At 37.1% G+C, this 13,718-nt stretch overlaps 1 protein-coding gene and 1 pseudogene across 4 annotated transcripts in view; both read right to left on the reverse strand.

Annotated features, from left to right (window-relative positions):
• ATP7A (ATPase copper transporting alpha) overlaps positions 1-13,718 on the reverse strand; it is a 141,398-nt gene that overhangs the window by 30,290 nt on the left and 97,390 nt on the right. For all 4 annotated transcript variants that reach the window (XR_013444675.1, XM_078064652.1, XM_078064650.1 and 1 more), the window contains 8 exons: positions 12,109-12,270; positions 9,984-10,060; positions 9,400-9,622; positions 7,938-8,171; positions 6,700-6,791; positions 4,891-5,018; positions 3,687-3,841; positions 3,332-3,466 (listed from right to left, as the gene is read on the reverse strand). Coding sequence is in view for 3 of the 4 variants with exons in the window: in XM_078064652.1 (XP_077920778.1) it covers positions 3,332-3,466; positions 3,687-3,841; positions 4,891-5,018; positions 6,700-6,791; positions 7,938-8,171; positions 9,400-9,622; positions 9,984-10,060; positions 12,109-12,270 (1,206 nt within the window). In the remaining variant the exon portion in view is untranslated. The remainder of the gene's footprint in view (positions 1-3,331; positions 3,467-3,686; positions 3,842-4,890; positions 5,019-6,699; positions 6,792-7,937; positions 8,172-9,399; positions 9,623-9,983; positions 10,061-12,108; positions 12,271-13,718) is intronic.
• LOC118528003 (solute carrier family 2, facilitated glucose transporter member 3-like) lies at positions 223-2,479 on the reverse strand (annotated as a pseudogene).

The following is a 13,718-nucleotide window of genomic DNA, read 5'->3' on the forward strand; positions in this document are numbered from 1 at the left end:
ATAAAACTCCAATTAATTTTTTCTGCAGAGCTGTATAGAAGCAAGGAAGGTGCTCTTATTTAATCCCTCTCTGCCCTCCACACGCATGTAGATCTGCTTCCTGTTAAGTCTGGGGTGGGGGAGACTGAACCTCACTCTTAACACTCCTGTATGTCCTTGTGAGGCAATATAGAACCCGAGGGAGGAAAAGCTGGCAAAGCTGTCATATGCCAAGCAGCCAATTCCTTTTGAAATGAAGGAAGGTTCACTTGGTCTCTCCTAAACAGAAGAGAATGTCCAAGCAATAAAATGCTTAAAAATCCATTGAAGATAAAACTAACTCCAGCACTGGGTTCCTCTGAGTGCTCATGAAGTATGTGGGAAGAGAAAGGAATCAAGTAGCAGCATTCAGAAACAGTCCTGGGTTACAACCTGATGAGGTCTCTCTCTCTCTCTCTCAATCTCTCTCTCTCATTCAGGGAGAGTTTGCTTCTTCGTGTTGGTAGGGAGACAGGAAGGAAGCATGGCTTAGACCTCCTTAACGGGAAGGGTGCTGTTTATCTCCACAATGGGGCCTTTGTCAGCTCTACTGGCCTCTTTCACCTGCCATTCCAAGGCTTATGTAATTTCCTCAAAAGTCCTGCCATGGGTCTCAGGGACTAAACACCAAGAAGATAACAAGGAAGCCAGTGAAGACAATACAAACGCACGCTCCTAAACAGAATGCAGCTGAGGGGGAAGAGCTGCCCAACCAAAAAAGTTGGAGGTCCAGTTGGAAAAACCAGCCCCTGCCATTGCAGCTGGGTGGGGTCCCTGGCTGAAGAGTTTAGCCACACTACACCAGGGAATGGAGCCTGGACCAATTTCAAAAAAGGGCATGAAGACCAAGACAGCTGTAATACAGACAAAGCCCATTCAGTTATACTTGTCCTTTAATAACAATGAAAACAGTCATGAGAATGGAACAAAAAACCATCCCTCCAAGACCAGTCAGATGTAGTCTTCCTCCCTGCCCTTTCCATCAAAAACAGAGAAACTACCATGAAGACAATATTCAACCACACCCACACCAATGGCTCCCCAACACCTGCATCTTTGAAGATTCCTATTCAGTAACAGAACACAGCACTGACTCCAGAGAGCTGCTGGGAGAGCTGGAGCATGGTGGAAATGACGATACGCTGTCAGTAGCTGCGCACGCTGAAGAGCTCCAGCACAGTGACTTGCTTTTCTTGTGCGATCCTAGCACCCTCATTTTTCATCTCCCTGATGTCCTGTCTGAGTCACATCCTGGGTACCCCACAATCACTAGAAGATCTCCTTGGCACTCTCCTCTTCCCTTCTGTTAATGACCAAGAATCTAGGACTTTTAGGGCAAAATGGAAGGGCTGTACTTTGTAGGACAGCTAGAATGATGGTGAAGTCCAACAGCAGAGGCCAAAGCTCTTCAATCTCCAAGATGACTTTCGACCAAATATGTAAGCCACCAGAATCCTGACAATGCCTAGCTGGTTAGGAATGCCAAAGCCCCCCGACCTGCCACCATGGGGCAGGTAGGAGATATCTCTCCAATGCACATAGGCACAAAACCTGTGCAGTATCTGCAGAAGAGGTCAATAATCTATTGGCCCAGGTTCAGCATTTCTTTTTTTTTTTTTTCCAAGATTCCATTCATTTACTTGAGTGAGAGAGAGAGAGAGAACGAGAGCGCACAAGCAAGAGAGCACAAGCAGGGGGAGCAGCAGAGGGAGAGGGAGAAGCAGACTCCCCACCAAGCAGGGAGACCGAGGTGGGGCTCAATCTCAGGACCCCGAGATCATGACCTGAGCCGAAGGCAGCCGCTTAACCAACTGAGCCACCCAGGGGCCCCTCAGGATCAGCATTTCAACAGACTCCGCTAATTTGGAAAACCATAGGGCAGCCACCAGCAACAGCCAATAGGTTGACAATAAGCACTGAATTGTGCCTGCCAAAGCTGTTGACAAAAAGTCCAGTGGAAAAGGAGCCAGTCATACCACTAATGGAGAAGATGGCCACAGACAAGGACCAAAGGGAAGTGAGTAGCACCTGAGTGGGGGAGTCTTCTAACTTCTCTTCCAATGAATAATTGAGAAAATCCTTTATGATTGTCTCAGGAGCATTGATGACTGGAAAGAGCCAAACTGGAAAGAGTCTATTTTATCAATGGAGATGGCAAAGATCAGAGGTACTGTGACCTTCTGTGTCCCCATGGCCCTAATTTAATTCTTTTCCAATCTTCAGTAAATATATAGAAGTGAGATCCCAGAGACACCTCTTCTAGACAACAAAATCTTCAAAATGTTCTTCTTGGCGACAAGTGTCTCTTCAGGTCCCCAATAAGGCTCTACGTCTCACCCTCACTCTCCTGATTCTACTTGTTCTTTAACTGAAGGGACAAACAACATGAAACAGTGTACAGCATGGCATTTTTAAAAATAAAGAAATACAACAAAGTAAGACTTTCTTAGTAGTAATGACTTTATGGTGCTAGGTTCTTACAAAGTTCTCAAATACTTAAACTAAGCATTCACCTAAGAGGTATTTATCTATACAGAAACAGTTGGAAGGGACTTTCATAGACATGAAAGCTTATGCTTTAATATATGTCATATGTGCATGTTTTCACCTACACTAATTCCAATCTTGCAATTTAGGTATTATTATCACTACATTACAGGTGACAAAACCAAGGATAACAGAAGTGACTTAAAGGTTATATAATATGAGGCACAATCCAGGTCTACTTTACCACTTTACAACACCATACTTTAGAGACTATCATAGAACTACAGAGGAACAGGCACTAATATTACCCTATATTTATAAAGCATTTAATAAATTACAAAGTGTTTCCGATATATCATCTTATTTAACTTTCACAACAACTGCAAGTTATGCAGGATGGGTATTATTAGAATCTCACTTTACAAATGAGGAAACTGAAGCTCAGAGAGAAATTAATTTGACCTAAGATCACACTGATGGTATATGGCAGAGCTGAGACCCCAAGGTTTTTCTCAATATTATCTACAGTCCTTTGAGAAAGCAGAGTCATGTTGAGAATGAGACTGGGTATAAAATATAAAAGTTCAGTACTTGCTTTGGGAAAATCATAATGAAAATAATGAAAAAGTAATAAAAATAATGAAAAAAAATCTTTCCAGGAGGAAATTTTTATATTTATAGAAATGCAAATGTTATTTTTATTACTCTCCCATTGCAGGCCCATAAAGATACTAGTGATTATTAAAGTTATTTTCCAATTAATAGTTTATGCAAAAGATTCACAAACTGTTTTATGTATGGTAAAGAGTTGTTACAAGTCACTTACAGGAAAGTAGGTCTCCACAATTTCAAAATTCAGAAATCCAATTATAATCCAAACCAAGAGGGTAGCGATGGAAACAATAACAATAAAAGGAACAAAGTAGCCACTGAGTTTGTCTGCAAACTGCTGGATAGGAGCCTAGAATATTAATAATAACAATAATAATAATAATACATGTATCAAAGTGTCCTTTTTTGATAATGAATACAGAGTATATTTGGTATTGCACACAAATATTTTAATAATCTCCCTATTAATGCAACTGGAGTTAAAGGAAAACATAAACACTAGATCAAGATTTACACTGAGCAGTCTTTTAAAAAAAATACTTTCTGTTTCTCCCAGGGAATTAAGTTACCTTTGATGTTTGTGCCTCTTCCACAAGTTTAACAATTTGAGAAAGCGTTGTGTCAGCTCCAACATGGGTTGCACGGATAAGTAGTGACCCATTCTGGTTAATGGAACCGGCGATTACTGTGCTGCCAGATTTCTTAGCCACAGGCATTGCCTCCCCTGTATAAGGAGTGAAGACAGATTTAGGGAGCATAAATACATACTATCTTGAAACGTGCTGTTATTTATTAACTGTCAAAAATATGTAGAAAGGAGATTCTTACTTCATAGAATCTGGATAAATGCCTAGGTGAAGGTTGCCCTCCCTTTTTCCTTATGTCAGTTCTGGGCCAACCCCAGGGACACATATCTTAAACTAGAACAATCTATTAAGTCAGCTCTTATACGCAGAAACTTTTTTTTTTAAATATGGAACGCTTCACGAATTTGTGTGTCAGACACTTTTAAAGCTGCTCCCTAGTCTTAGATCATTGGTCCTCAATATGTTCCCAAGGAGCACTTAGAAATGTGGGAGTTCTTGTTTATAATAACTACTGGTGGAGCATGGGGTGCTCCTACTCCAATTTAGTGGGCCAGGGTCAGGGATACTAAATGTATTACAATGTGCACGCAGTCCCCCCAGAAGAATTGTCCCATCTGAACTGGCAATAGCACCCTATTGAGAAATACAGAGTCTGAAATTATTTCCTCATAGTCCATAAACTGAGCCTCTTCTGGGACTATCCCGAGGGTTCAGACAGGAAAGGTATTCTTTTGGTTCTGTTCCAGATTGGCCTTAGTTATCTAAGCTCTCTAACACTACTCCAAGGCCTAATTTCTTCGAGCAGACCCTGATGTGGAAAACCCAGAGTCATACTCCAGCTCCGACCAGACCAGAGTTTAGGGCAGGAAAACAAATAGGTACTTGCTCAGGAAAATCTGCCAAAGTCTCTTGGGCTCTACATCAGAATGAGACAACTGCCTTTGGTTACACATTCTAGTAATTAACAATCCTCAGTGAAAAAAGCTTTCAGTAGCATAATGAAAAAACACAAAGTAAATCTACAGAAATTTATTTAATACAGTCTTAAAAAGAATTCCTATTCTCTTTACTCATCATTTAGTCATTCCATAGTTTCTACAAAAAGCTCTCCACCTTTTATTCCTGTTTTTTATTAACACTTTGGATTCACTTTACTTTCATGTCATGATGCTCTGAAAGAACATACCTGTGATAAGGGACTCATCTACCATAGAATGTCCTTCAATAACACGACCATCCACTGGAAATTTGCCTCCTGGAACCACTTTAATGATGTCTCCACGTTGAACGAGCTCCACATCCACTTGTTCTTCACTGGATAGGAGTTAAAATAAAAAGCACTGGGAAAATATGTTTCTCACTCTGATCTTTCCATGCAAGCTTACTGGTTTATGTCAAGCTTGTGGCTCCATAATTGCTACCAATGGAAACTAGACCTAACATTTAAGCTGGGAGCTACAATGTCAGTCCTGTTTACTGTTGGGGAACAGCTCAGTACCTGGCACAAAGGATATATTCGTTCAGTAGTGACTGAAAGAATAAATGAAAGCTTTAGAAAATAATGTGAGGGGTTTTATTTAATTAAACAATTTATGGGACACCTGGGTGGCTCAGTTGGTTAAGTGTCTGCCTTCGGCTCAAGTCATGATCCCAGGGTCCTGGGATCGAGTCCCACATTGGGCTCCGTGCTCAACGGGGAGCCTGCTTCTCCCTCTGCCTCTGCCTGCCGCTCCCCCTGCTTGTGCTCTCTTTCTCTTTCTCTGACAAATAAATAAATAAAATCTTAAAAAAACAATTTATTGTGTAAATTTGCCTACATAATTTTATGAGTATACAAATGAGAAATACAAAAGAATGAAATTTTTTTAAAAAGAATGAAATCTTATCAAGTCTTTAGCTCTAACTTCCAGTTTACAGGTGCCAGGAGTTATAGAATAAGTTAGATGATGCCACAAGGAAGCAAAGAGTTAAATTCAGACTGTGTGATATTCTACAGAACAACTGATGGGTGGTTATCTAACAAGTCACCTGTAAGGGGCAGGGCGTGGAGGGGGGAGGGCGAACAGGAGGGAAGAGCTGTTCTAGATTAAAGATTTTTTTTAAGGTTTTATTTATTTGTCAGAGAGAGGGAGAGAGAGAACACACGCAAACAGGGGGAGTGGCAGGCAGAGGGAGAAGCAGGTTCCCTGCTGAGCAAGGAGCTGGATGCGGGACTCGATCCCAGGACCCTGGGATCATGACCTGAGCCGAAGGCAGACGCTTCACCGACTGAGCCACCCAGGCGTCCCAGAGCTGTTCTATATTAAAAGAAATGTGTCAGTCAAATGCTTTGACACATGGCTCTTGTTTGATTTCCGTTTCAAAGAAAGAAACAAAACTTTTGGAGATGGGGCACCTGGGTGGCTCAGTCCGTTAAGCATCTAACTCTTGGTTTTGCTCAGGTCATGATCTCAGGGTGAGATCAAGTTCCGGAATGGGCTCTGGGCTCTGTGCTCAGCGCAGGGTCTGCTTGAGATTCTATCTCCTTCCCATTCCCTCCCCATCAGCTCTTCCCCATGTGCTCCTCCCCCAACTCACGTGTGTGCACTCACTCTTGCTCTCTTGCGCTCTCTCTCTCTCCCCCTCTCTAAAATAAATAAATAACTTTTTGGAGACAACAGGAGAAATGAGAATAGACTATATACATATTAGATGATCTTAAGATATTGTTAATTTTGTTAAATGCAATACGGTATTATAGTTACATAAGAATATGTCCTATTTTTAGAGATACTACCGGAATATTTAGCAATAAACCAACATGACTGGAATTTAAAATACTACTGCAACAATATAAAGATAGAATGTATAGATGAAGTTTGGCAAAATGTGAATAATTGTTAAATCTGGGAGATAGATGATGTGGGTTCATTATACTCTTCTCTCTACTTCTGGGTGTATTTGATATTTTTTGTAAGAAGTTAAAAAGATAAGGGGGAAGAATAAAAATAAATACCTTAAGAGAATATTATCAGAGTCAAGAGTTACAATAGTTGCTTCTGTAGCTTGTAGTGAAATTAGCTTGGCAAGAGCCTCTGATGTTTTGCCCTATAAATTAAAACAAACATGTTAACAATGCTAAGGAAGAAAAAGCTCAGGTTTTACCTAAAATAAAGATACAATACTTAACATTTGCCAAAAAGATAGCTTTAGGAATATTAATTAGTTCAAATTCGAAAATGTTTCACTTCAAAAATACGAAGTATACAAAATATAAAATGTATTATTAGGTATAATTTATAAAAAAGTAACATAAATTAATAGGAAAAACATCAGGAACTCAGGTACATGAGCAAAGGACATCATTAGGCAATTAATTTAAGAAGAAATAAAATACCTCATGTGTAGAAAAATGTTTATTCCTGCTATTAATGGAAGAAATGCAAACAAAAGCAACTCTATGACACCATTTAATGCCTACTAACTTAGCAAGAATTTATACAGGAGTTAATGCTGATGAAGTTGTAGTAAAACTACTTCACTAACATATTCTTATTGACAAAAGAATGCTAAAACTTGTTGCATGAGCCACAAAAGGATTTATGCCCTTTACTCACATACTTCGTAATTTATCCTAAGATACTAATTCAACAGAAATTACTATTAAACACGAATATGTTTAATGCAGGATTATCTAAAATTTAAAATGCGAAACAATCTAACTGAGAACAAAACCAAAATGGTTTAGTGAGTTACAGCACAATGATTTGACAGAATATTACTTAGAAAATACCAAATAATTATATCTGGACTGCAAAAATGGGGAAAAACTTTCTAGCGTTAAGGATAAACCAGTATGTATACTATGTTTGCCACTCTGTAAAATATAAAGGTATGCAGAACAGAATTAGAAAGTAATTTCCATTATAGCAAGGGATTATGGGTGAATATTTTTTCCATCATTATTTTAAATCTTGTGGTCACATCAATTTTTCCATTAATAATGTGATATAAGTAAGTACTTAGCAAATGTCTCTCTCTTAAAATAAACAGGGATATACTGTCCTATCTAAAGTATTAATTCCGTAAGTTCGGTAAATCTTCTAAAGGAATATTTAACTTAAAATGTTACCAAAACGGAAGCACTTCTTTTGTTAACTATATAAATCAATGTATATTTCCAAAAACTGGTCTAGAAAATATGATCACTTATCCATCCAAGATTTTAACAAATGTCACTCTTTCTTACTTTACCTTTGCTATATGTTCCAGCCACCGGCCTAGTGCAATAAACACAAATAGCATAGGAGGTGTATCAAAGAAAGTAATAGGGTTTACTTTGGCTCTTTCATACATTGCAACCAGAAGAATAACCAAAGAGTAGGCAAATGCAATGGTGGTTGCCAGCACAATCAGTACATCCATATTTGCAGTTTTATGCTTCAGTGCTTTGTAGGCCTGAATGTAGAAGTACCAGCCTCCAAAAAACTGTAATATAGAAACAATAATTATTGCTGTTTAAAAAAATGTTGAAATTCACATATAGAGCTCAGTAACAAAGATACAGTCTCAAGGTTAATTTCCTTTTGCTTTTAACTACTCCGTAAACACTAAGGATAGATTTTTTTTTCCCCAGAGCTTGAGTTCTTTTTTTTAAATTTTTTTAATTTTATCATGTTATGTTAGTCACCATACAATACGAAAACAATGGATCGTAGATCACCACATCAAAAACTCATGATGTATTGTATGGTGACTAAGGATAGATTTTAAGCTGAGACAATAATGTTCATATTTTAGCAGGTATGTGTGTGTTGAGATCCAAATTGCTGTACAAGTCCTTGGCAGCTGTCCTCTATAAGCCAACGGATATTCCATAATATAAAGAAAGTCAGATGATTCTTAGATTTTTCTTTTAGATGCTAGCACAAACAAGAACTAAGAAAACAATTACATTCTTTTGACAATGGTTTTTTTACATAAAACTCAGCCACGCTGCCTAAAATTCAACCTAAGTGGAGTATCACAAGCTATTGGAACTGCTGGCTGTTTTCATTGGTAAACATAACTGAAAAGCTTGTTTTTCATTAGTATAGAGAAACATACTAAGATGTTCTTAAAATCATCACTGCCTTTTATAAGGATCAGAAAAAGGAATAGATTTATTGGATGAAGTGTTCCATAGTAAAAGTTTATCTGAAAAGAAGAGTTGAAAACATACAGAAAGTAATGTACTTCAGTATCAGGGATAAGTAATTAAAATAATAACATAATATTATCATTATCACCATCATTTTATTTTATATAATAAGTTAATAATTAAAATATATTAATATACTTGATATAATAGTAATATAATTAATTTTAATATGTTTACTATAGAATATTAAATACAAATATAAATAAGTAAAATATCTATTTTATTATTATTACTTTAAACATAAAGTTATATGCAACAGCAGATATGAATGCTAAATTCATATCTAAATGTGAATTGAACTCTTTTTCTCTGCTTTGTTGTTAAACAATATCCTTAGGAGTTAAATGGAATTTATTATCTACTTTAACCACTCAGTTTAAGATTATTTTTATGAGCATCTAGCATAAAATGATCAAACTTCTGGCTAATATCTGTTTTGCAATTGAAAATAGCCTTGCCTGTCACATTTTGCTATTTTTCATTATTAACATATATACTTGCTACCATTTCACTTGCCTGTACAGGTACACACAATAGAAAGGATAGCAAATTCATAATGGACAATCCTGGCAGGATCTGGCGCTCCAGGAACATAGAAGAATGAATGTTGATCATTTCTTCTTGACTCATGTTCTTATTATGGTGAGTTGCAAGATGGTGATCCATAACCATCATATATATCATCAGCCCCATTACAGGAATACAGAAAAAGAGGCTCACAAGGAAGGACCGTCTCCACCTTACATAGAAAAGAAAAATCATTTTAGTAAGTAGCTGATGGTTAAAGGTTCTATGTACTATAGGGAAATACAAATTGTGACCACTTCACCCAATATAAGGATGACATTGTAAAAACTGACATGTCAACAGGATGTTAAAGTTATAACAATTGGTTAAACATCCAACTCTTGATTTCGGCTCAGGTCATGATCTCAGAGTCATGAGATCGAGCCCTGCATCAGGCTCTGTGCTGAGTGTGGAGCCTGCTTAAGATTCTCTCTCCGTCTTCCTCTGCCTCTCCCTCACTCTTTCTCTCTCTTAAAAAAATCTGTAACAAAGAATCAAAATCTGTTTTTCATTGACACACCAAAAGAACTTACTGTCTTATTTCTCGTTTATGGTCCAGGTGACTTGCTGATCGATCCTTCTTGACCAAAGAAGCTTCAAAACCTAAGCTCTAAGGAAATTCATGAGAAAACAATTATTTCACTGAATATAAAAATATTACATAGAGAAATTCTAAGACACAGTACTGTCATTAAGAACTTGAATTCAACTCAATTACTGAGTGCAAGTCACTCTGGTGACTGCAAAGATGAAAATATGCTCCCTTCTCTTAATTGCTTTTGTTTATAGCCTTTCATCAAAGAAATGAATAGTTCCTTAACTCTAGTTAATGTCTACCCTACTGTTCTCAAACTAATGATTTAACTCAAGCGCAGCTGTCCTAAGATTCTTATATCAAAAAGTAAGCTAAAGCCTCTAATAAGTAATTTTAGAAAAAAGCAGAATCAGTGTTTGATGATCTAATAAAGACAGAATTCAATAGTAAAATCACAAATCTTACATTTAGACAAGCATCATCCACTAGTATTGATGTACATTAATCACTTTTTTAAAATTTTAGCTTTGACATCTATCTATCCATCCATCCCCCAAACAAGTACAGGAAATTGAGTAATAGGCCACAAAAGTTAGCACCATAGTATCAAGTCTTTGCAGATGCAGTCTCTACTCTTCTTCTATCAGAAAAAGAACATGAACAAAAATTTCCCTAATAAAACGAAGTATTAAAGAAAACTACACATAAGTAAGACTCATATGCACATAGACAGTAACATACACTGTATTTTCAACTGCTAGGGAAAATGTTGCCATCTTACATTTGTTGGCAGTGTAGCACAGCACAGTGAAAAAAGCAAGCATGAGCTTTAGAGTCAGAAAGAATAGGCTCAGGGCGCCTGGGTGGCTCAGTCAGTTAAGTATCTGCCTTCAGCTCAGGTCATGATCGTGAAGTCCCAGGATCGAGCCCTGTGTCAGACTCCCAAGGAGTCTGCTTCTCCCTCTCCCCCCTCCTGCTTGCACGAGCTCTCTCTCTCTCTCAAATAAATAAATAAAATCTTTTTTTAAAAAAAGAAAGAACAGGCTCAAATCCCAACTATGACACTTACTAGCTATGTGATTTTGGGCAACTAACTTAACTTCTCTTAACCTGGGTTTCGTCACATCCAAAATGAAGATGACAGCACTTTGTGAGAATTAAATTAAGAGTTGAAGCTTTGCAATCTTGGTAACTGGCTCATAGTAAATACTCAATAATGCTAGCTTCACAAAGATGTTAATGGTATTATTATCTATACTAATAGGATCTTATCTGAACTATTAATATGCTCCAATCATTATAACAACAAGGCTATACCACATTAAAACTTTTAAAGCATTTTCACATGTACTACCACTTGATTTATTGAAGAACATGAGATAAGTTTGTGACAAATAAAAGGGTTTGGTCTTTTAAATTTCATACTTAAAAATACATCATTTGTAAGCAGAATCAGACCTATAAATACAGAGAACAATCTGATGATTGCCAGAGGGGAGGTAGATGGGAGATGGGTAAAATGGGTGAAGGGGAGTGGGAGATACAGGCTTCCAGTTAAGGAATGACTAAGTCATTGGGAAAAAAAAGGTACAGCATAGTAAACATAAGTCAATGGTATTGGAATAGCGTTGTATGGTGACACATGCTAGCTACACTTGTGGTGAGCAGAGCATAACCACTGAGTTGTTGAATCACTATGTTGTATACCTGAAACTAACATAACATCGTTGTGTCAACTATACACAAATTTTTAAAAATTACATTGCTTGCTTTGATCTAGGTACAATAAAGCATCTAGCATGATGCTTGCTTTCTTAATGATTAATTAATCTTATAACAAATTGTACTTTACTGCCATTTTCTAAATATTTTTAAAGGATTTGTGGTTCTACCTTCAGTCTACTCCTGATTAATAGTGCCAATATGCCTTTGCCTAACTCTTCCTGACAAAGACCAAGAAAAAAAAGGTTGTAAACACATTTATGTTAAATTTGAGACATGTTAATTGAGAGTAATCCAAGGGACCAGATCTTTTTCATTGTCTCTGATACAAAATAGAAGTGATTCAACGGAGTGCTGACTGAATAGGTAAGAACACAGAAATGCAAAATCTTACCACTTACTTCAACCGTATGGATAATATCCCTGGGACCAATAATTTCCGGGTCATATTTAATATGTGCTTTGTTGGTTGCCAGGGCCACAGAGCAGTAGAAGATCCCTCTGTGTTTTGTGAGGATAGACTCTATTTTATGTACACAGGAGGCACACGTCATTCCTCTCACCTGTTAAAGACAAAGGTTTTGTTATTCAGAAATCTACTTTTTCCTCCATTAAACATGAATTGTAACATGGGATGAACATACAAGATCTTATCTGCACTATTAATATCCTTTAGATATGTTCATTAGAATGCTGTTTTTATATAAAATTACATTGAACAAAGATATGGTCCCGGGAAGCTGCAAAAGGTTAAATAGAAGAAGATCTCGCTAAGTCAGTCTCCCTCTTCCTGTCACTGCTCAGTGATAGAGGATTTGACATCTATTGTTTCTTGAACTCAATGTCTTGTTTCCCTCTAGATTTTTTAGTCTTCAATATTACTTTTACAGAGGTTAATGGATGACAAAAGTGTTATACCTTTGTCTAAAAATGCATTTCGCCTTATGTCTTGGGTGAGGTTATAGTTCAGCTTGGTATTAAATTCTAAAATGGAGTAGCAGAACTTCTGGAATGACTGTGTGTGGAGCTCAGCAAAGACCTTCCCCCAAAAGCAATGATAAAATTGAACAAAAGTTTCAAAAAACAACCCTTTAAAGATCTGGAAAGTGACTAAAGAGTATATAACAAATTACAAAGCTTTTATTCAAGAATATCTACTGAAGAATATCAGTAATGGTGTAGTAAAGGCCTTTGAAAATTATCTCCTCCATAAAAGCAATGAGAAACTGTCAAAACTGTCAAAACCAACTTTTTTTGAAATTTGGAAATTAAATAAAAGTTTTCAGCAATCCAGGAAGCATTATTCAAGAAAATCAGATGGGGGTGCCTGGGTGGCTCAGTCGGCTGACTCTTGATTTCGGCTCAGGTCATGATCTCGGGGTCCTGGGATGGAGCCCCATGTCGGGCTCCACGCTCAGCAGGCAATCTACTTGAGGATTCTCTCTCTCCCTCTCCCTATGCCCCTACCCCCCACTCACACTCTCTCTCTAAAATAAATAAATCTCTAAAAAAAAAGAATTAAAGGAAAATATGAGAACACTATCTCACCAAATAAATAATATCAATTAAGAAAGAGAGATTATTAAAAAGGCCCAATGGACAGTCTGGAATTGAAAAGTACAGTAACTGAAATGAAAGCAGTACTCAGAGGGAAATGTGTAGCTATAAATGTCAATATTAAAAAATAAGAAAGATCTCAAATAAATAACCTAACCTTCCATGTTAAGGTACTAGAAAAGAAGAGCAAACTAAATGTAAAGCAAGCAAAAGGAAGGAAATTAAAGATTAGAGTGGAAATTAATAAAAGAGAGAAGAGAGAAAATCAACAAAACCGAAAATTGTGTTTCTGAAAAAACTGACAAAATTGACAAACTTTTGGCTAGACTGACCAAGGGAAAAAAGAAAGAAGACTCAAATACTTAATATCAAGAATGAGGAGTGACTATTAACAGGCAAGACATTTCTTTTTTGGGTTAATGAAAAGCTCTTAAAATTAGATATGGTGATAGTT

The sequence above is a fragment of the Halichoerus grypus genome, chromosome X (genome assembly GCF_964656455.1).
Source record: "Halichoerus grypus chromosome X, mHalGry1.hap1.1, whole genome shotgun sequence".
Classification (NCBI taxonomy): Eukaryota; Metazoa; Chordata; class Mammalia; order Carnivora; family Phocidae; genus Halichoerus; species Halichoerus grypus.